The sequence below is a fragment of the Meriones unguiculatus genome, chromosome 12 (assembly GCF_030254825.1).
Source record: "Meriones unguiculatus strain TT.TT164.6M chromosome 12, Bangor_MerUng_6.1, whole genome shotgun sequence".
Classification (NCBI taxonomy): domain Eukaryota; kingdom Metazoa; phylum Chordata; class Mammalia; order Rodentia; family Muridae; genus Meriones; species Meriones unguiculatus.
In genome coordinates this window covers 81,642,751-81,663,981 of record NC_083360.1, presented here as the reverse complement: position 1 = coordinate 81,663,981, position 21,231 = coordinate 81,642,751, and the positions used below count along the sequence as shown (strand labels likewise).

Genomic DNA, 21,231 nt, shown 5'->3' with positions numbered 1-21,231 from the left:
AATGAACAGAGACAGGAATTTCATTCTCAAAGTGCTCTTTGCTTACAGAGCTGGCGATATAGTAAGCCAGAAGATCTGCCTTTCCCAGGCCTGCTAGCACATTTTACAGAGAAGCAGAGCACAGGCAACTAATCATTTCAAAGTTTGGGTCTTGTGCTATAGAGATGAATCAGCAGTTAAAAGTACTTGCTGCTCTTGCAAGAGAACCCAGGTTTGGCTCCCAACATCCATGTGGCAGTTCACAATTATCTGTAACTCCATCTTCTGGGCTCTGCTGGCACCAGGTACACACATGCTACACACATGCTACACACATGGTAAAATTAATATTCAAACTTTAGGTCTGTCCTTCTGGTGAAGTGGTCAGCCGTGTCTCTGAGGACCATGGTATTGATGCTTCTCTTCCCATCACCTGCATTTTCTTCCCATCATTTCCCTGCAGCTCATGTATTTGACCACGTTGGTGGCATTGTTTGGAGGATTTTTAGGAGGCGCAGCCTTGTTGGAGGAAGTATATCACTAGAAGTAGGCTTTGAGAGTTGAAAGATTCGTGCCACTTCAGGTTCACTCTCAGTGCTTCGTGCTTGCGGTTCAAGAAGTGCCTTTGGCTTCCTAACCTTGCCACCATGCTTGCCACCTATTGCACTGCCTTTGCTCAGCGTCATGTACACTTATCCCTCTGGAACCATCAACCCAAATAAACTTTTTATTTTCTCTAAGTTGCCTTGCCTTGTTCTCGGTGTTCTATCAAAGCAACAGAAAAAAATAGCTAACACAGAGAGAATTTAGCTCGTCCATTTAGCTTGTCCTTCCATGTCACAGCCTATCACTGAGAAAAGTCAGGGCAGGAACTCAAGCAGGAGCCTGAAAGCAGGAACTAAGACAGAGGTCATGGAAGAATGCTTCTTATTGGCTTGCTCCCTGTGCTCATGAAATTGTCAAGGGACAAAATTTATAAATAACCTATAATCCCAGAACTCCAGAGGAGGCAGAAACAGGCAGATCTCTGTGAGTTCAAGGCCAGCCTGTTCTACAAAGAGAGTCCAGGACAACCAAGAGAAACCCTATCTCAAAAAAACCAAAGACCAAAATCTGAATAAACAACCAAACAAAGAAGTATTTCATCCTAATAGTTACCTTCTCAAAGAAAGCTGTTACTAACCCCTCCATTATGGCAGCAGGGGTTTCTAGTCCTTTTGCTTTTGTACGGTGTTAGTATTCTTTCAGAAGGTGGTTAGTGTCTGTTCCAAAGCCTCTTCACTGGCTTCTCATCCCCACTTCCTACAAAAGGTGCTCTCTCCAGAAAGACACTGGGTGTTCTGAGCTTTGCCAATAGAGTGTGCACCATTCACTGCTTCGTAAATTACCTCTTTGTCACTTAAACTACTACTTTTTCATGTAAACAACCTCTTCCTCTTCACCAACCTCCTTTCAACACAACTTCTAGATTTCTCTGCCTAGATACATTCACATTGCATTCAGTCTTCGGGGTTTTCTGTTTCTTTTCTGTGTTGTCCACTAACATGTGTGTATTACTAGAAAGGGACCTCAGTTCAGGGCCTAGCACCAATGCCTACTGAATATCCTCTAAATAAATACCAGACTCTATACTGTTTGATACGGCTATTGTATTATTACAGTCCTCAAAACACCCATCTATGATAATTACTAATATTTGAAACTAACAAATGGGGCAGGAAGGTCAGAGAGGTTAACGTTTCAAGACAACATAACTCACAGAATTAGGTTTGGTTTGAGTGTGGGGTATCTAAATCCAAAGTTGGGGTACTTGCCCCTCACGGTATGTTTATATTAATAAAATCTACTATATAATAATCTAAATGAATAACATCAATAGTTAGAAAAAAAGAAATGCAGGTTGGGGAGAATACTTTTCTTTTCCAAGAATTATTAAAGATTATTTTACAACTTAAAGATTATTCTGAATAACATGTCTGTTTCTATTTTATTTAGAAGTTGATTTTCCGAAAAAATAAAATTGTATTGTTTAATAATAAATATTTGAAAATTACAGTCTATCCTTTAAAACATAAGTTGTAAAGGAAATAATTTCAGAAGTCGGTAAGATGGCTCAGTTGGTAAAAACGCTTGCTGCCAAGGCTGATGACCTGAGTTCAATCCCTGGGATCTACATGCTAGAAGAAGACCACAGACCCCCAGAGCTTGTCCTCTGAAGTCCATATGTGCTCTGTGTCATGCATGCACTCACCACACGCGCACATACAAGAATAAATGCATATGATGAGAAAATCCAAGGGAGTCGTTTTAGAATAGACTTCTCTCTACAGATGTAAAAACATTGCATATGTAAGCATATGGAATTATTAAGGTATACATCTAAAATTTCTACTAGTAGTAGAGAAATTAGAAGTAGTTATTTTTTTTTAATCAGTGTGTGTGTATGTGTTTGGATTTCCTTAGAATCCAAAGAAGAAAATCTAAAACGGAGTTTTACATTTCTTCGTTTTCTTAAGAATAAACCTGAGGTAAGTGTAATTTGCATATCTGTGGCTAGTTCAAATAACTTTGTCTCTGTGTATCACAATTAAAGTGACGTTTAGAATAAAGCGTAAGGAGGTAAAGCAAATACATTTGATATTTATAAAACCTTATGTATGAGGACATTAAATTATGCATACGATAAAGTGGTACACATCTAATTCAAACATTTACTGAATATAATATGAACACATGAACCTGTTAATCTTTTCATGTGCAGCTCAGGCAATATTTTCAGCTATGGTTAGATTACACAATTACAGTCACTACCAAGGGTAGGTTAGAATCACCCATTCACTGAGAAACTTTCAGCTGCTTTCTGAAAACTCTGTCTTCAGACATTGAGCTTGGACCTGGCCGCTATTCAGCAGGTCGTATCTAGGGGCTAGAGAGATAAGTTATCCCAGAGAATCAGTGAGGGTCAACTACATTAGAGTCTTTTTAGTATGTGTTGATTTGTTATTAACTGATTATTACTGACCTGGAGAAAGAACCAAGAGGCTACGCTTACTTAATGATCATCAACAGTGACAATATTTTTTATCCTTTTGGGGACAGTACTGGGGATTGAGCCTAGGGCCCCATATGTTCTAGGCAAGTCTCCAATCGCTGAACTATTCCCCTAAGCTACATACCTATTTTTTGCTCCATACTCCTAAGTTTTAAAATTATAAAAAGCATTAACAGAATCCCCAGGTTATACGTTTATTCTTATCTGCATGTTTAAATCCCTGCTTAATAAAAATCTCCCAAGATACGTATAACATCACAGTTTGTGCATCATAATAATTTACTAGCAAGTCAGTTAAGATATGCAAAGTTTTAATTGTTAAAATTAGCCAGGACCTGCTCTTCATCAGTCTTGGTCTGTATGGACTTGAGGATGCACCTAATGTTTTTGTTTCTTTTCCTATTGCTATCATAAAACCCAACTTAAGGGAAAGAGGTTTATCATGGCTTACAATGCCAGGGAAGTATGGCGTGTCACTGGGGGGAGAGGGGGAGAAGGCAGGGAGGACATGGGGCAGTCCAGGAGACTGGCTGCTCTCACTGACTCTGCCACTGAGAAGGTGAGCATGAACGTGAAGCCCCCACTTCCTCCAGCAAAGCTCAGACTCCTGAAGGGTCCACAGATCTCCCAAACTGCACCAGCCACTGGGGTTAAGCATGATCCCATGGGAATATTTCCCATCCAAATCACAGCAACTAGGCATGGTAGCTTTACTCCAAACAGTTCCATTTCATGCTCAGTGGACTATGTCTTAAACTCCAACACGTAAGTGCGGGCTCCCACAGAATCCAGAAGAGGCTGTCAGGTTCTCTGGAGATGGAGTTATACATAGGCAGTTGTGACCCATCAAATCTGGGTTCTGGGAACTGAGGTCCTCTGTAAGAACAGTATGCACTCTTAACCACTGAGACGTATCTCTGGGACCTTGAGGGGCTTTAAGGTGGCTCAGTGTGCCTAGAATAATAATTCCTCAGGCTTTTTGTTCAGATAAATAATGGTGACATTGAGTAAAATTATGTTAATTCTAATTATTATATTTTCATTGTCATTCACTTTGCAGAGAATGTTTTATTTTCCCCTGGGATTTCTTCATTGAGATATATTATAGAATTTCCAAATATTTAAAAAAAATATTCAGATGTGTAACAATATTTGATATCTAATTTAGTTCTGTTTTTAATCAGAGAGCATATTCTGTGGCACTTTCAACCTTCCAAGCTATTAAGACTTGTTGATGCTGTATATTTAAGAATACTCATATGTTTATAAACTACAACGTCACATGGGGCTTTTCACATGCACATGATGCTTTCAGTGTCAGGCTACATGCTAAGCCCTTCAACAAGCTTCTACCCAGTTTGAGGCTCCTGCCCTGACTTCCTTCAGTGATGGAGGGACTGTGCTGTGGAACTGTAGGGTGAAATAAATCCTTGCCTCCACAAAAGGCTTTTGGTTAGTGTTTTTATCAGAGAAATAAAAAACCCCAATGGAGACAGTTGCTTTTTATTTACCTAAAAGTTGCTTTTAATTAGAACGACTCGTTTATTAAAATTTAATATAATTATTGTGACGAGCAGTGGTTCGGCCTATTTTTTTTTGTTGTTTGTTTGTTTTTGGTCTCCTGGTTAGTTAGTTTTTTGTTGCTGAAATAAGCAAATTAAGAGAGAAAGGGCTTATTTGGGGTTGTGGTTTGAGGGGGTGCAGTCCATCACCATGAGGAAGACATGTCAAGGGAGACTTGCTCAGATCTGGGCAAGTGCAGAAAATGAAGCCAGGGCTGGGAGCGGATCAGCCTAGGGTCCTCACCCCACAGTGACTTGGGGTCACTTCTTTCAGCCAGGCCTTACCTGTTCGGGGTTCCACAACCTCCCCAGAAGAGTACCACCAGTGGAGAACCAAACTTTGAAACAAATAGCCTGTAGAGACTTTTTTCTGTCATCCTGAAGCTAGGTTTCTAGTATTTTCTTTTTGCTTGACAAACTTCCTTCCCGGTACTTTGTAGTAGAGGTCTGTGGGAACTAAATCCCTAGTTTTCTTTAAAGATATTTCTGAAGGAAATTTTGACTTGATTAAAAAACTCTGGCTTAAAAATAGGCATATGAGTGCTATTTTCCCTCTTCCTACATTAATGTGGTAGTGTCCTTCGGCTCAAGTTCCTGGCTTCCATGTTCTCTGCTGGGAGGTCACAGGTTTGAGTTGTTGGCCCTGCACCTTAGCTCTCCTGTTGCTTTCAAGATCTTGTCATGATGTCTGTGTTTCAGCAGTTGACCCTGTGCCTACCTTTGGTATTTTTCATATTGATGCTTTGAAGAGTTGACTAAGCTTCCAGAATTCACTAGTCATGTATTTTACCAGATAAAACAAAAAACAAAAAACAAAACATCCCAGCCTCATCTCTTCAAATATTTTTCTAGTCCATTCTCCCTCTCCTGATCTTCTATTATTCAGTTATGTGCATAGTTATTGTTCCATGGGCTTCTGAATCTTGTTATACGTGTGTGTGTGTCTGCATGTATGTATGTTTCAGTATTCAATCTGTAAGTTCCTAACATTTTCCTGATCATCCTGAGTTAGGTAACCCAGAAGTAAAAAGACACACCGCTTATAAGCGGATATTAGTCATATGGTATAGAATAACTATACTAAAATCTACGGACCTAAAGAAGCTAAACAACAAGGGAGGATCCTGGTGAGGATGCTTAAATCTCATTCAGAATGGCAAACAGGGTAGAAACCAGAAGCGGTGGAAGAGTTGGAACAGGATGGGAGCCTACTATAGAGGGTCCTCTGAAAGACTCCACCCAACAGGGAATAAAAGCAGATGCTGAGACTCACAGCCAAACTTTGGGCAGAGGTCAGGGAGTCTTATGGAAGAAGTGGGGGATAGGACACAGAGGGGACATGAGCTCCACAAGACCAACAAAGCTAAAAAATCTGAGCCCAGGAGTCCTGCAGAGGCTGATGAACCAAAACAAGGTCCATGCATGGAGAGGACCTAGACCCCCGCTCAGATGTAGCTCTTAGGCAGCTCAGTCACTATGTGGGTTCCTGAGTAAGGAGAGCAGGGGCTGCCTTTGTCACGAACTCGTTGGTTTTCTGCTCTTTGATCACTTCTCCCTGGAAATGCAACCTTGCCAGGTCACAGAGGGAAAGGATCCAGGCAGTCCTGTGAAACTTGATAAGCTAGGGAAAAATGGTAAGGGGAGGTGAACTCCCCCTTTCAGTGGACTAGGGGAAGGGGGTGGGGGGAAGAGAGAGGGAGGGTGGAACCAGAGGGAGTTGAGGGAAGGGGCTACAATCGGGATATAAAATGAATAAATTGTAAAAATATAATAATAAAAATAAAAAAGCATTGCCAAAAAAGTTTCAGTATTCTATCTACAAGTTCCTGACCGTTTTCTTTCATACCTGTTTGCTTTAAGTTCTACCAGAGATGTTTTTTAAATTCAACTATTATATATTTTTAGTTCTAGAATTACCGTTTTTTTTGTTTTGTTTTGTTTTGTTTTTTTAAGATTTGGAGGGAGATCAATCAAAGGGAGGGGAGAAGTAGGGGCAAGGCAGGGCAATGGAGGGATTAATGGATCAAAATACATATGAAAATGTTCAAATGAAACCACTTATTTTACACACAAAAAATTAATTTTAAGAATCTATTTGAACTTGTGGGTTACTTCAGTGCTATGCTTTTGGCTTTTTTCAATTGAGACTTCGTTTTCCTGGTTCTCTAAACATCAACTTGGATTCACATTAGATGTCATGATGGTTGTATTTGGGACACTCAGTTCTCATCCTTCAAAAAAAAAAAAAAACATTGTCTTAGCAGTCCACTTGATGCATTGAAAAGACAGAATTTCTCTCGGAGAGCAGTTTATATTTTAGCTTAGTTGTTTCCATCTTAGCTGGCTGCTCACAATCTTGGGTCTGGGTGAAAGAGAGACTTGGACAGAAAGCCTCCTGTTGGCACTCTCCTTCCTGCCGTCCTCCCTCACTTTTCAGCAGCTCTGGTTGCCTTGAACTTTGTTCTGTCTTTCTCTTGCCAGTGGCATTACTATCAGGTGTATGCCCCATGCAATGCCAGCTGCAACCTGCAGTCCGGGTAAACCTCATATAAATACCACCTTCACTCTCTGCAAATCAGTGCTTCCAAATTTCAGTGGTTTCTCTTTGTCACTACTTTCTTTCAGTCTCCTGGGTGAGAGAGAGGAGAAAAGGGAGAGAAAGGAAAGAGGGTGGGGGAGAGAGAGAGGAGTTTGCAGGGTAGTGCTGATGAGAAATTGCTTACTCATGCTGAATCAGAATTGCCAAAGGCATTTTCAGTTTGTTGTGTGTGGTTACTTTCTTTTCTGTTTCTCGAGTGTCTGCATATGTGTGTGTGCCTAATATTTCTAGTTCATTACTCTGTGCGTCCTAAAAATTTATAAACAGTGGTGGTGGATGTCCTTTCTTTTTCTTTTTCTTTTTCTTTTTCTCTTTCTTTCTTTCTTTCTTTCTTTCTTTCTTTCTTTCTTTCTTTCTTTCTTTCTTTCGTTAAGGATTGAATTTATGGCCTTGCACATGCTTGGCAGTGCTCTACCACTGATCTAGACCTTCAGCCCTCTTTTCACTTTTTGTTTTGAGGCTAATACAATAAAATGCTGCCCAGGGTAGCTTCAAGACTGTGATCCTCCAGCCTCAGTGTCTGGAGGAACTGGAATTTGAGGCCTTCGCCATCAGCCCCAGCTGGGTGTCATTCTTACCAGTTTGTAGACTAGTGGGCTGATTACCTTAGCTATGATATTGGTTGTTGGTTTTATAGTCATAAACATTAAAATTGTGCTAAAATATATTATGGTTTTATTCATAATAATTGTTATATCTATCAAATATTTATAGTATTGTTGCTATTAAGTATTGTTGCTATACTACTTAATGTGTGTTGGATCTGCCTTGGTGATAGATGCTTGTCATCTCAGCACTGGAGAGGCTGAGGCAAGAGGATTGCAATATCAAGGCCAGCCTGGACCACATAGGAGACCCTTTCTCAAACATGCAAGCAAGCAAACACTGAAGGAGTTAAAAAAAAAAAAAAAAAAAATCACATTCTTTTCCCTCCATTTTATTCCATTGGAAAATGAATTATGAAGCATATATATCTCTTAGAGAATTTAAAATCATATAACTTCATTTGAAGTATTAATTTGTATAGTGTCAATTAACATCTTATTTAGCATTCTATTCATCTTATTTAAAAAAATCCTAACAGCATGAGATTAGCATGTAGATTTTTTACATTATCTTTTCAGACATTGATGTTAAGTCTACGCCAGATCTTTTAAACAACTGAAAACGTTTTTGGATTTTGTTTTTTTAAGTTAATTGACATGAGCTCTTTTTGGCTTTCTTTTCGATTTTTTTTGGCGGGGGCTTGTTCTTTGAAAAGGTCTTAACTGGTACATAATAATTACATTCAGCTATGCATGTATATTTTGATGCATACATACAATGTGTAATTATCAAGTCAGGATAATTAGTATATCCATCACACAAACATTTACTTCTCTGAGTTGAGAAACATTCCAAATGCTCTCAGCTAGTTATTTTGAAATGTGTAACTATTGTCATCATCTTGCTGTGCTGTAGAACAATAGAGCTTAATCCTTCCTTTTTGTGGGTGCTGGGCAGGGAACCCAGGCCTGGCTCTTGCTAGGTAAGCCTTCTGTATGGAGAATTATAGCTCTAATTCTTTTCTTTATAAAATAGATGCTGTCTGTGTAGCCCAGTCTAGGCTCAAGATGCTCACACATCAACCCCTAAAGTTCTGGGGTTGCATGTATGCTGTCATGTCATGATTTGTGACATGTTTTGAACTTAGGTATTTTTTTCTTTCCAGTTTCTTCTCTTTCTTTAGGATTTCTTTAGGTAAGTCTGTAGATTGCTCTGAACAGTATGTAGTTTTATTTGTTTATTTGTTGGTTTGGTTGTTTTTTTTGAGACAGTTTCTCTGTGTAGCCTTGGCTGACCAGGCTGGCCTTAAACTCACAGAGATCCACCCACCTCTGCCTCCTCAAGTGCAGGGAATACAGGCATGCACCACAGCACCTGGTCAGTATGTACAGTTTAACATTAATAATTCTTCTAAACCATGTACTAAGAATATTTTCCCTTTCTGGGTGTGTGTGCACGTGTATGTGTTCTTTATTTTCTCTCATTTCCTTGATTAAATGTGCTAGGTACACATATATACCATAGTATAAACTGGGCCTGGTGGTACAAACCTATAATCCCAGCACTGAAGAGCTGGAGTGAGGAGGATTAAAACTAGCGCAAGGTCAGCCTGGAATTTATGAGAACCTGTTTGTGTGTGATTGAGGGGGGCAGGGTGAGGAAGGGTGATACAGATACAAAGAAACAACTTCTAAGAGGTTTCCATTTTTCCTGTTTTTTAGTCAGAGTATGCAATGCCCTTGAATATTCTATCGTCTCAGCCTAGACACCTGTGTAAAATATCAGCGGAATGTCCAAAGTTGCCTCCTAAACCCTTCTATCAGTCCAATGCTGGTAAGGAAAAAGTCTTTCCTCCATTTACAGGTACACAAATTATATGTTTTATCAAAAGAGGTAAAAGTAATGATATCTAAGATACATTATAAAATCAATAAAATATATGCCCAAGGAATGGCCCTACTTAGATGCACAGACATAATATGCCATTGCTTTGCAACATCTATTACTACCACAAAAATAGTAAAGTCTGGACTCCTCTGCTTATGTCAAGTCCATTTATAAACTATTTTATCAGCTCCAGTCTGGCACAGCTGGCCTCTAGCCAGAGCAGGACCTAAGGCATCTGTTTGTGGCCAAGGACAAGAATTAACACTGTTTGCTTTCAGGGTTCTTGTTCCCAATATGCTTAACCCTGTTTCCATTTCCTGTCCTATCCACTGCTTAGAAATCAAAGTTTACACAAAACTGGTCAGATAGAATTTCCCCTGGGGAGCACAAAGATAGTAAAAACTCAATTAAAACATTTTAATTACACTTATTTTTTATGTTGTGTGTATGCATATATACAAGTACTTGCATCCTACTTAGCACGTGTAGAAGTTAGAGGACAACAAGATGGTCTTGATTTCCCCTTTTATCATGTATGTTCTGGGTATCATGCTTAGGTCATCAGAGTTGGCTAAAAGTGCTGTAAGGAGCCATCTTATATACCCAAACTTATTATTTCTCATTTACAAACCACAATAGAGACCTCCTCAAAACCCTTGTTTCTTTGTCTTAAATGGCTCAACAGAACCTCAGTGTCACAGCACCACCTCAAAAGCCTTTCAAATTGACAATGCCTATCATACAAGGAGTCTATAGCCCAAACAGCCCAACAGAAACAAAATAGCTCAGAAGAACTCAGTAAGAGAAAACCAGTCACCAAATGGCTCAGAGAGCTCAATGAAGGGAAAGTGAAGCGTATTCAGATTGGGGAGAGACTTATTAAAGACCAAACTTTCAAGTCCAAAACCAAGTTCCATTGCTTATTTCTCTACTTTGTCAAAAAGAAGTGAATATCATCTGATGCTGGTTGAAATGGGAATATGTGGGGGAAAATTCCTAGAAGAAAGTCATTCAAACAGCTCCATGGAACCCTTTGATCTTTCTTCTCCATCTATGGTTAACTTGCCACCAAAAATGCAGAAAATAAAGGTATATCCAGTGTGGACATATTGGAAAGAAAAACAAATAAAGAGGTCTGGTGATTCCTCCCCCCCTCCCAAAAATCCATCTTTGGAGTCTTCATATGAGATTTAGTTTTAAATGATTATGTTGTCGTGATTGACAATACTTAAGATGTGATCATGTCATTGTATATAAATTATACCTCAATAAAGCAAAGGAACAAAGCCATTTACAAGGAAACAGTGTCTTCTAGATGCAGAAGGTGCAGCTGTACCTATGAATTCATAGTGTTTGTGACAGCATGCACAAGACCTGTGGAACCTAAGGCACACCAAATCCCAGCACAGAGAAGGGGGTTGGAAATGAAATCTTACCTCTAGCCAAGTAGCTATTGGCAACTGATAGCTTCTGGGAGAAGAAGAACCAGTTTTCTTTAAGAGTGTAGGCCCCTGGTAAGCCGACCGCAGCCCAGGGAACACCACACATTCTAGAATACCTGGGTAGCACTACCTTGTGCTTACAGTTTAGCTGAATGCAGAGCTTACCCAATAGTTGGCGTAGCTAGCCAGCCTGCTCTGGGGATCCATCTCTACCTTCCAAGTGATGGAATCTCAGACAGGGTGTCTGAACTACTGTCCTCAAGCTTGCATGTCTAGTGCTGTATATCCCCTAAACCATCACTCCAGCACCTCTGGATGCTAGTTTAAAGAGTCAATAATAATTGGATATATAACATAACCTCTCAAATGTGTACTCACCACTGACTGCTGAACACAGCCATCCGTGTTCACATTGACTTTCCTCAGCTGACAACTGAAACAAACCCATTTTGGATCAGTTTTGAAGCAGGCACACCCCAGAATCGATTTTAGACCCTGTGGCGCCCATTTTCCAAACTTATGCTGAAGTCTAAAGACTTAGTACTAGTGTCCTGCACGGTAGCCTGGGGTTATACAGTTGGGGGGAAGAGATAACCTTGGGTCAGAAGTCTCTGGATCCCAAGGCTCTCCAGAACAAAGACTGTCTTTGTTCCAGAACAGGCTTTGCCTTGCACTATGGAGGCTTGGCAGGACATCCTAGGGACAGAATAAGTACCAGGTACTTCTAGGTAATGGCTGGGAAAGAATTACCCAAAGTTGATTGTGTCAGGCTGAGAGAAAGATGGCAGAAAAGAAGCAGTCCCCAGTTTTTATGTGGCCAAGAATGGCTTAGAAACAGTTCTTGGCCACCATGCAAGGGAGAGAGAGAAGAGAGGAAAGAGAGAGAAAAAGTAAGAGAACCAAAATGTCCAGACTACATGGTGAGGAGGAGGGGAAGCCCCTGACCTGGAAGTTCAGAGTAGAGAGTGGGTTTTGCCAGCATGATCAGTAGCAGACAGGGACTGAGGAATGCCGGGAGAACTTGAGCTGTTTGTCCCAGGCCTGAAGAACACCATTCCAGCCTTTGTTGATGATAAATGGATAATGGGCAAAGAATCCTTTCTGCTGACATTGGGTAGTTCCTGCTGACATTGGGGTGCTAATATGAAGGCCAAATGGCTGAAATAATGGCCAAGTCCAGGAAGAATAGACTTTTTTGATACTGTCCAGGATCTGTGAAAGCATCCAGGGCTGGGAGGAAAAGTGCAGGTCCAGTTTGACAGTCTTTGAGGTTAGACTAAAACACCTGTGGGTGGCTACTTTGGCGCTGTCTTGGACATAGGAAATGCCTGGGTCTGGCAGGATACTGGCAATGGTAAGGACAGAGACAAAATTAAGTAGGTTAAGGAGAAAATTCCTTTAGGTGTACATTTGAAACTTTTTGAGAGAGTGAGCAGAGAGCAAAGGTTTTGGAGCAAAGAAGAGAAAAAACTTCTTCATTTACCCAATCGCTGACAGTAATTAAAAAAGTATTCGTTTTGGATCTGTCATCTAAGAAATACTGAGGCCAAGTTTGGTTGCAGAGGCGTGTAAACTTAGAAGCCCGTAACACGGGCACTAAGTGTAGGGATCTGACATTATCTAGGAGATTTCAGAGGAGAGCCTAGAGGTACAGTGGAAGATATGCTTCCCATGGGTGAAGAAAGAAAAAAAATCAGTTCTGCCAGACTTTGGGGCATCCCCACAAGTACAGGAGAACCAGAGATTTCATAGCACAAGCAGACAGAGCAGGCTGTCACGAGCTGTGCCCCACCGAAGGCGCCAGAGAGACACTGCCTCACTTAGTACTAGGATTTTTGATTCTCAAGAAAAGGAAGCCGGAAACTGTGTTGCTAGAAAAAGATTATTCACCTGAGGTAAGTTGTCTGTATGAGGGTTGGCAAGAGAGACTAACTGTAGCCTTGAAGACTGTGATTCCGGGTGCCTCTGTTCCTCAGTGAACCAGAGAGCTGCCAGATGATCAATGATTAGTCTCTTGGACAAAGGGGACCATTTACACTTAACGCCAACCAGAAGAGAAGACTCACCAATCAGCTAGTGTTGGGTGCAGGAATGTATCGATTGGGTAGGTAGAAATGGGGAGTCCCAAAACCAGAGAGCAAAGGTTTTGGAAGGAGTCCCACCCTGAGATAGGCAGTGGGTGGGAAATTTAGGCTGTTGATTGGCAGTGCTTATCTGGATTCCATTTGACCTGAGAGGTGGATTCAGGTGGATTTCCTGCAACTTATAAGAATCCCTTAAGTCTACGTAGGGGATAAACTTTAGACATGTTAGTATCAGCGCTGTAATATTCAGTGAAATATACATTATAGAAAAAGGCTGTAGACATACACCTTAACAACATAAACACTCTTTAAGGTGAGCCCTGGAAAGGCAGAAGCTTAGTTGAATTGCCTGCAAAACATAACACCACTGGGCTGGAGGTTAAAGTCTTCTTGGTTTCAGCACCAAGATAATAGATTTTCTCCTTCAACAAAATAAACCAATTCAAGCTGAACAAAAAGTATAAAGGCAGGTTTATTGGGGCATCTCTTAAGTGGGTTTACCAGTCCCAAGGAACAGGGCCAGGGGAATTGCCACGCAGAGATGGGGGAGGAGAGTGGGTAGGAGGTTCAGGGTAGAGGGCAGGATATGCCAGCCATACCCTCTAACAGAGACTGAGGGACACTGGGAGAACCTGGAGGCCAGGTCCACTCTGATATATAAATAGGCACCTCAGCAGCTTATCTGAGTCTGACACCCAACAACCTTTAATGATTCTTGAAGTGGTGTGTTGTATTGTTAATTCTTTTGGGCTGGATACATTTTGTATCACTGGGGGTAGGCTTTAAGTTTCTAAAGCGCACACCAATCCCAGCCTCTCTCTCTGCTGCCTGAGAAGCAGGATGTAACTCTACAGCCCCAAAGCTCTGCCTTTGCCTGCTCCCTGCCCTCATAATGGACTCTCTCTCTGAAATGCAAGCAAGCCTCTCAGATGCTTTCTTTCATGAGCTGTCTTGGTCACGGTGTCTCTTCACAGTAACAGAACAGTAACTAAGCCAATTGTGTCTGGGATCACTTACAAGGCAATAAAATTCTGGAGTGACCACTAGATATACCTGGAAGACAAGATGTGCCTTGAAGACTTCCTCGTGTCAGGTGACATCTCTCTGCTCGGTGACTTCTTTCCACACTGATGGTGTGTGACTACCCCAGGCTTCCTACTGGCTAATAGTGACTTCATAGAATAGAAATACTTTAAAATTCTTAAATATCCTTTCGCTGGGCTGGATATTAGCTCACTTGGTAAAGCATTTGCCTAGCCTGCATGAAGCTCTGGGTTCTGTCCCAGCATAAAATCAGCATAAAATTAGGTATTCGATTGCATGTCTTTGATTCTAACACTTGGAAGTAGAAGCAAAATGATCAAAAGGCCATCCTCAACTATATAGGGAATGCAGGACCAGCCTTGGCCACATAAGACCCTGTATCAAAAGCATAAAAACAAAAAAACCTTTGTTCATGAAACTCTCTAAGGCTACTTTTATGTTTGCGCCGTTTTAGTTGAGTCCTGAAGTCTTGATCTATTTTTCTTCTTCTACCTTGTTCACTCAAGAAGAATGAATGGTAAAATGGCTCCATGGTTAAGAGAAATTAGTGCTCTTGCAAAATTTGATTTTGGTTCCCAGCGCCTACATCAGACAGTTCATAACTCCCTGTAACTCCAGCTCCAAGGGGATCTGACATCTTTGGCCTTCATGGGCACCTACGCTCATATCACACACACTCACACACACACACACACAAAGAAGCACCAACAAGCCACTCTAGATTTGCCACTGTAGCACAAGTTTTATATGTTGTTTAAATCTGTAAGATATTTCACGCGGACGTTTTTCTAGGTAGCGCAGTACTTACGTATCTTATGAAAATCTGTAATTGCAGATCAAAATGAAAGCAGAGCTAAGAAGTCCATGATGTCTACAGATGGCTCAGCGGATGCTATCAAAGAGGGGTAATTTATTTTTAAAATGTTAATAGTTTATACTGTTAAATGACTACTCTGTAGAACAAGTTCTGCCTTGTAGAATGCATAAAAATGATTCTTTTCCCTGCTAATTATTAACATTTACTCTCATAGTACCATCAAAGGAGGAGTTCCAGACTGGTCAGCTAGTGGGCGTCCCATCCTGAGTACAGTCAAATGAAGAGAGAGACCATAACAATGTTTTTATAGTAGGCACAAAGCTAGTTATACTTCCCCAGGGAGGTGAAAAAAAAAAGGCTTATTTATTTGTTTTTTTTTTTTTTTTTTCAATAACATCAAGATCCTTCTCACCAGCATCTCTGCGTAATGGAGCAAAAATCCGACTTGTAACCTTGGAACAATTATGAATGGTCTCTTTAGGTTTAAGTACCCCTTCTGCTTCTCTCCAAGACAGTATCTGCAGAGTATGCATGAGTAAGGGCCTTGATAAACTTTGGAAAGGAAATCTAGGCACCAGATGGGGGTCAGAGCCAGATTCCTATGCTACTGTCAGGGCTGGTGATCACAGGGTTTCTTCCTGGGTGCCCTATGGCTGCTAATTATCTGTGGCTCATGATCTCACCGTCTGTCAGGGTCCACTCTCAGGACACACCAATAGGACAGGCTCTCCGAGGCTCTCTCATCTCCTCCATCCTTGCCCTCTGTGAATGAGACTGTTTGCCTCATCTTTTGCCAAATCTGTGCTGCAGGTTACCTCAAAAGCATGCCAGGACAAACCCATCTCCCACATAAATCAAAGGAGACTCAAGATGAAAAGCTTATTTTCTTGGTGCCTATGCACACTATCACCTCCTCTTAATTGAAGTATGATAAGGCCCCAGCAAAGACTGTATCAGACACTCTCTACCCAAAGTGCTCAACTCAGTCTCCACAACATGCTCCCCACTCAAAAGCAACAGATACCCAGGTAACTGGCTTCCACCTCTGCTCCTGCTGCTTCTCGCACAATGCAGGCAGGAAAGGATGGCCTTGTCAGATTGGTTGATCTATACTGGATCAGCAGGGTTGTTGGCAGTAACTTCTAGAGAGAGATAGGGAGAGAGCTGATTAGCTGAAATCATCCCCTATAAACGGTTCCCTAAACTATGTTCATTTTTTTTTTTCAGGAGAAAATACCCTCCAGAGGTGAATGATTTAATTACAAAAGAAAGCAAGCCAACCAGAAACGATGAGCCAAGAACACCTCGTCCAGTAAAACAGACCATCTTGTTTCCCCTGAGCTGTGAACATATACTCAAAAACCCAAACGTCAAGACTATTGCCCCTGCTCCAGAAGTGACAGTACTTTATTCCATGGTAAGCTCTACTACTATTCAGGAAAAAAAAATACCACAACCCTCTGGGAAGGTTAAAAGGACAACATGACTTGAAATCTGTCTTGTTAGGAATCAGCCAGATACAGCCTGCTCTGCTTCGTTGAGTCTATTAACAAAGGTCACAGTTAATAACTTTGATGCTGGGGAGGGAGGGACTCTTTCTAAGACCTCTATAGCCTCTACAATCCTAAATAGACTAGTTTCACACACACACACACACACACACAATCCCTACCTTTCCATGGCAACTCCTTCTACAGGCTAACATGGGTGACCGATTGGTGTTAGTTTTTAAAAACTCTTTTATTTACATTTCTTATATCTTTTTCTACCTACTCCACTCCAGTGCCTTCCAACACCCCAACACCAGGTAGGAGATAAGAAAGGGTTAGTGGGAGGTGGTCGCAGTTCTTTTTTAGTTACTTCCTGTTGGTTAGGGTCGTCGGGTTCCTTGGAGCCAGTCCAGTCCTTGTTTCAGGGGATCTCCAACTTCTCATTTCACAATAGCAACTAGGAGCAACAGGGGGAAGCAGGAGCAGCCTTGTTCTTTCATCTCCACACTATCTGGGCTCTGGCATTTATTCTCTCTCCGGAGTCCTCAGATGTAAACTATCTATAGCTGGCAAAGAGCTCCTCTCAGAGCCCGCATGAGGCAAATAGTCTGCTGCTGTGGACCATCTGAATCAGTCCCACATCCCACACCTAGGACCAAAACAAAACCATGTTTAGATCCACAATACTGATTTGATTGGCAGAGTCTAAGTCCCATACCGTAATTCCAGGAAGGCTGGTGAAGATAGTGCCTATCTCTACCTAACAATACACTTATAGTGGCTGTTCTCAACCTGTGGTTCGGGACTCCTTTGGGGTCACATATCAGCCTGCAATGTCTGGTATTTACATTGTGATTCATAAAAGTAGCAAAATTACAGTTATGAAGTAGCAACAAAATAATGGCACTGTTGGGGGGGTCACTACAGCATGAGGAATCGTATTAAAGGGTCCTGGGATTAGGAAAATTGAGAACCCCTGACTTTATAGGGTGGAAGATCCCTGGAGTGTTGGGTAAACCAAAACTAATGTGTGGCTAAGTTGGTAATATTTTTATCATCAAAAGGATAGTAAAGTAGGTTTTTTTCTTTGGGGGGGGTCATTTTTTGGGGAATCACAGCCATTGGGATGCATCTCATGCTAAGAATGCTTGTGTACCATCAGTCTAATTTCTGATTTCATCCTAGGAAAGATCCACTCCTGACTTGCTGTCCAGGGCTCATTGAGCCTCACTGGCCTTAGTTCCTGCTCTGCTTCTGTCTTAATTTGTTCTACCTAGAGACCTCCCAGCTGTAGCTAGCACAAGACACTGACTTGCTCATTGTCTAGGGGATCTCAAGCTGAGGAACAACCTGTGGTCCCACTCATCCAATCGAATGGAGCTCTAGGCCCAAGACAGAGCAAATGTCAGGGTTTTGTACGGAAGGGAAAGCTCTGACTCAGCTGAGAGGTCCTCCTCCAGTGCATCTCTCTGTCCAGACATCCTGTAATGGTCTTAACCAATCCTTTGTGCCAGCACCTCCCTACTCCTTTCTCTCTGCCTATCTCTGGCCCCTCCTTGACTCCCTCATCTACAGACTTTCCCCATGGCCAGGTAAAGAGGCAGAATGCCTCATCCTAAGCATGACTGATGATGTGGTTTGAATGCCACTGTTCCCCCAAATCCAGAAGCTGAAAAAAGAGCTAGTGTGATAGTCATAAGAAGAGAGGCACTTATGAGGTGAACACAACAGCTCTCAGGAATGGGATCAGTACTCGTACAAAGGACTGCAGGGAATTGACTGGGCTGTTTTTGCCTTCATATCTTCAAGGACACCAAGACAGAGCCATCCTTGAGTTTGGGCTTCCCAGCTTCAAAGGCCGTAAGAATGAATTTTTAATTGTTTTATTTTTTTTAACATAGCAATTATTGATTTAATATTTGCAAATCAAATACTGGTAATGTGCATATTTTTCTAGTTTCCATGTATTTAATTTTTTTTTTTACCTAGAGAAAGAATTAGGGATTGTGAAAATTAATTATGCAATTGTAGGGATAGTAATTTTAAAACTTTTATAAAATTTGCTATTGCTACACTAAAGCGTGTTATATTTTTACGTCTATTACTTTGGCTACTTTATTCAAATATATATGAGACATTTTTGCCAAGTATTGTAGCAAATCCTAAGATACAATTGTAAACACTCAATAATAGACATAATTCAAGTTTTTCAAATTAGAATAGGCATACATGATCATTTGGGTTTATATTCACTAATGTCTCATATGATCTTTGACTCAACCCATTTTGGGGGGTTATCCTTTTTTTCCTAGAGCATGGACTTGGAAACACTCACATGGTGTTCCTTCTTACTAACTCTATCCTCTCCGTTCAGAATGCCCTTTGCATTTTTTTTAAAAATGTACTTATTTCTGTATACCTCACCTTATTTCAGAAATAATTTAAGAAGGCCAAGGCTTCAAACTTTGTATCTAAGAAAGCTATTGGCTATTGAGAAGTAAGTATGTTGTAGAAAATCATCTATTTTAAATGTATTTGAATATTAGTATTGCTGATATCATGTACCGCTATATAGCCATTTACAAATTTATTTTCATGTTTAAGATGCATGCATAGCTTTGCCTCAATATGCTTATGAATTGGAGTTTGTTTTTTTTTTCTTTAATCTATAGGAAGAAAGCCACACAAATCCGATAATTTTTCACGATGCAACATATGTAAGAACATGGTTTCTGAAAAAAAGGTTTACTCCCTTTCTGATGACAACTAAAAAAATGAATGTTGTTTTACAAAAAAATTGTGACAGGAGCAAAGCTCTACGTAATAATGAACCCACAGATATTTTTAAACCTCAAAGATCTAAGCTTGTAGGACTGCAAAAACTGGCCCAAAAGAGTTTAGGGAAGAAACAAAAGAGTAGAAGGAAGGAACAAAAGAAGAACCATGATAGTCTGGCTTTAGCAAAAAGATTTCTGAAAACACATTATGACTTGTCCCAGATAGTTCCTATCTTAACCAACATATCTGCTGGGTACTTTGATAAAGATGTTACTCAAAAAAAGACTGTTAAGTCAGACAGATTTGAAAGAACGTTTTCAAAAGCAAAACAAGCACCCAAACGCCATTTCACTGCCTTACCTATGAAATATGACTCTAAGCCTCTGAAAAACATTCTTGAAATATATAAACTAAACAACGTAACTCCAGTGGATAACTTGCTAACCTGGAAAGTGAATGAATCACAAGACTTATTCATGCAGAAATATTTAAAACCAGTAAGAACCAAGTTACAAGATCATGGAAGAAATTCTAACCCTGCTATTAATGTTCTGTTGGATACAATACGCAGTCAGCAATCCAAGATCAATCAACACTATTAGCTAATGCAAAGACTAAATTAGGGAATTATCAAAAATAATGACTCATTCATGACTTATCTTTTTGCTTGTGAGCCTAGCTTTTCCAGGCTGAGCCATCTCTGTAGCCCATTCATTGCTTATCTCAATTATACTCATCAGATATCCCAGTTGGCTGCAGCACATTCTTAGTCAGTACCGACTATGGCGTAGATTGATGGGAAGGTTGTTGCCAGAAGCCAAGAAACATCAACAACTTTGTGTTATAATTGACTGTCAAGACACATATACCATTAATTTACCGAATATGGAGTTCAATGTAGATCAGCATTTTAGAGAGTCATGGGAAAATAGTGTCACTTGAGCAATGTATGTGATTAAAAAGGCTTCAAGAAACCTGTTAGAGCTGTTTGGAATTTCATTATGTTTTTCAAGCATTATTTTGCGTTCTTTCTGAGTTGTGGAATAACTTAAATGAGTAAGGTCAATAAGTGAGTTGATTATGGTATCAAATGGTGAATATTCTACAATACACTGTTCCGCATTATTCTTTGACTGTTTCTTATTGACATAAACAGTATTAAGACTGAACTCTTCTTGAACTCAGTAAATTACTCCCAACTTCATTTGGGATGCATTTCTTTGGGATCACACGTATTTTTCACTTAAAAAGTGTCTTTAATTGATGAAAAATTTAAAAAAAAAGGGAAAAAAAGTGTCTTTAAAGGCATGTGTCTAGGTGTTCAACCTACAACATTTTTCTAGGATGCACAACACCCTTGGTTCAAGTCTCAGCACAGAAAAACAAAAGGTAGTGATACATTCCAAGATTAACCCACAAAATACTAATTTATAATTTTATTACATAGAATTTAATGTGAAGTAAGCTATCATTTGTCGTTTCCAATAAGTAAAAGAAAACACTGAGTAAGAAAATGATTTCTCAGTGTTAACTGGAACTCAAGGACAAGCAGGTTGAATTAGAAGCATCCAATTAAAGGAAGTTGGAGGCCAGAGGCTAAGCTGTGAACCAGGCAGGACAGGAACCTGAGCATCACCTGTGGTGGAGGCCATGCTAACAGCACCAAGACACTAAGCTACCTCTCTCACACCTCGCACCACCCGTCTTTGCTCAGTGTCTCCATTCTGTCCATTTTCTTCACTTTCCAGTTGGCTACAAAGCAACTATTTCCCCCAACTCCTGTGCTAGGTCAGAAGAGAAAACACAGACTCATCGGAAGCACCAACAAGAAAATCAGGAAGCAGAAAACTTGCCTAATAAGAGCATAAGTGACAGTGGTTCACTTCCCATTCTCAGCATAGAAGAAGTGAGGGCCTTAGAGCAGCTAGGAATGAGGGTGTGACAGTACCTA

The 21,231-nt window shown here is 40.5% G+C and overlaps 1 protein-coding gene across 1 annotated transcript in view; it reads left to right on the top strand.

Moving 5' to 3' along the window:
• Nucleotides 1-20,239, top strand: part of C12H1orf141 (chromosome 12 C1orf141 homolog) — a 39,207-nt gene extending 18,968 nt beyond the window's left edge. The window contains exons 6-9 of the mRNA XM_021658400.2: nt 9,460-9,601; nt 15,031-15,100; nt 16,240-16,429; nt 19,175-20,239. Of these exons, the coding sequence (XP_021514075.1) occupies nt 9,460-9,601; nt 15,031-15,100; nt 16,240-16,429; nt 19,175-19,882 (1,110 nt within the window). The 3' untranslated portion in view covers nt 19,883-20,239. The remainder of the gene's footprint in view (nt 1-9,459; nt 9,602-15,030; nt 15,101-16,239; nt 16,430-19,174) is intronic.
• The last annotated feature ends 992 nt before the right edge of the window (nt 20,240-21,231 follow it).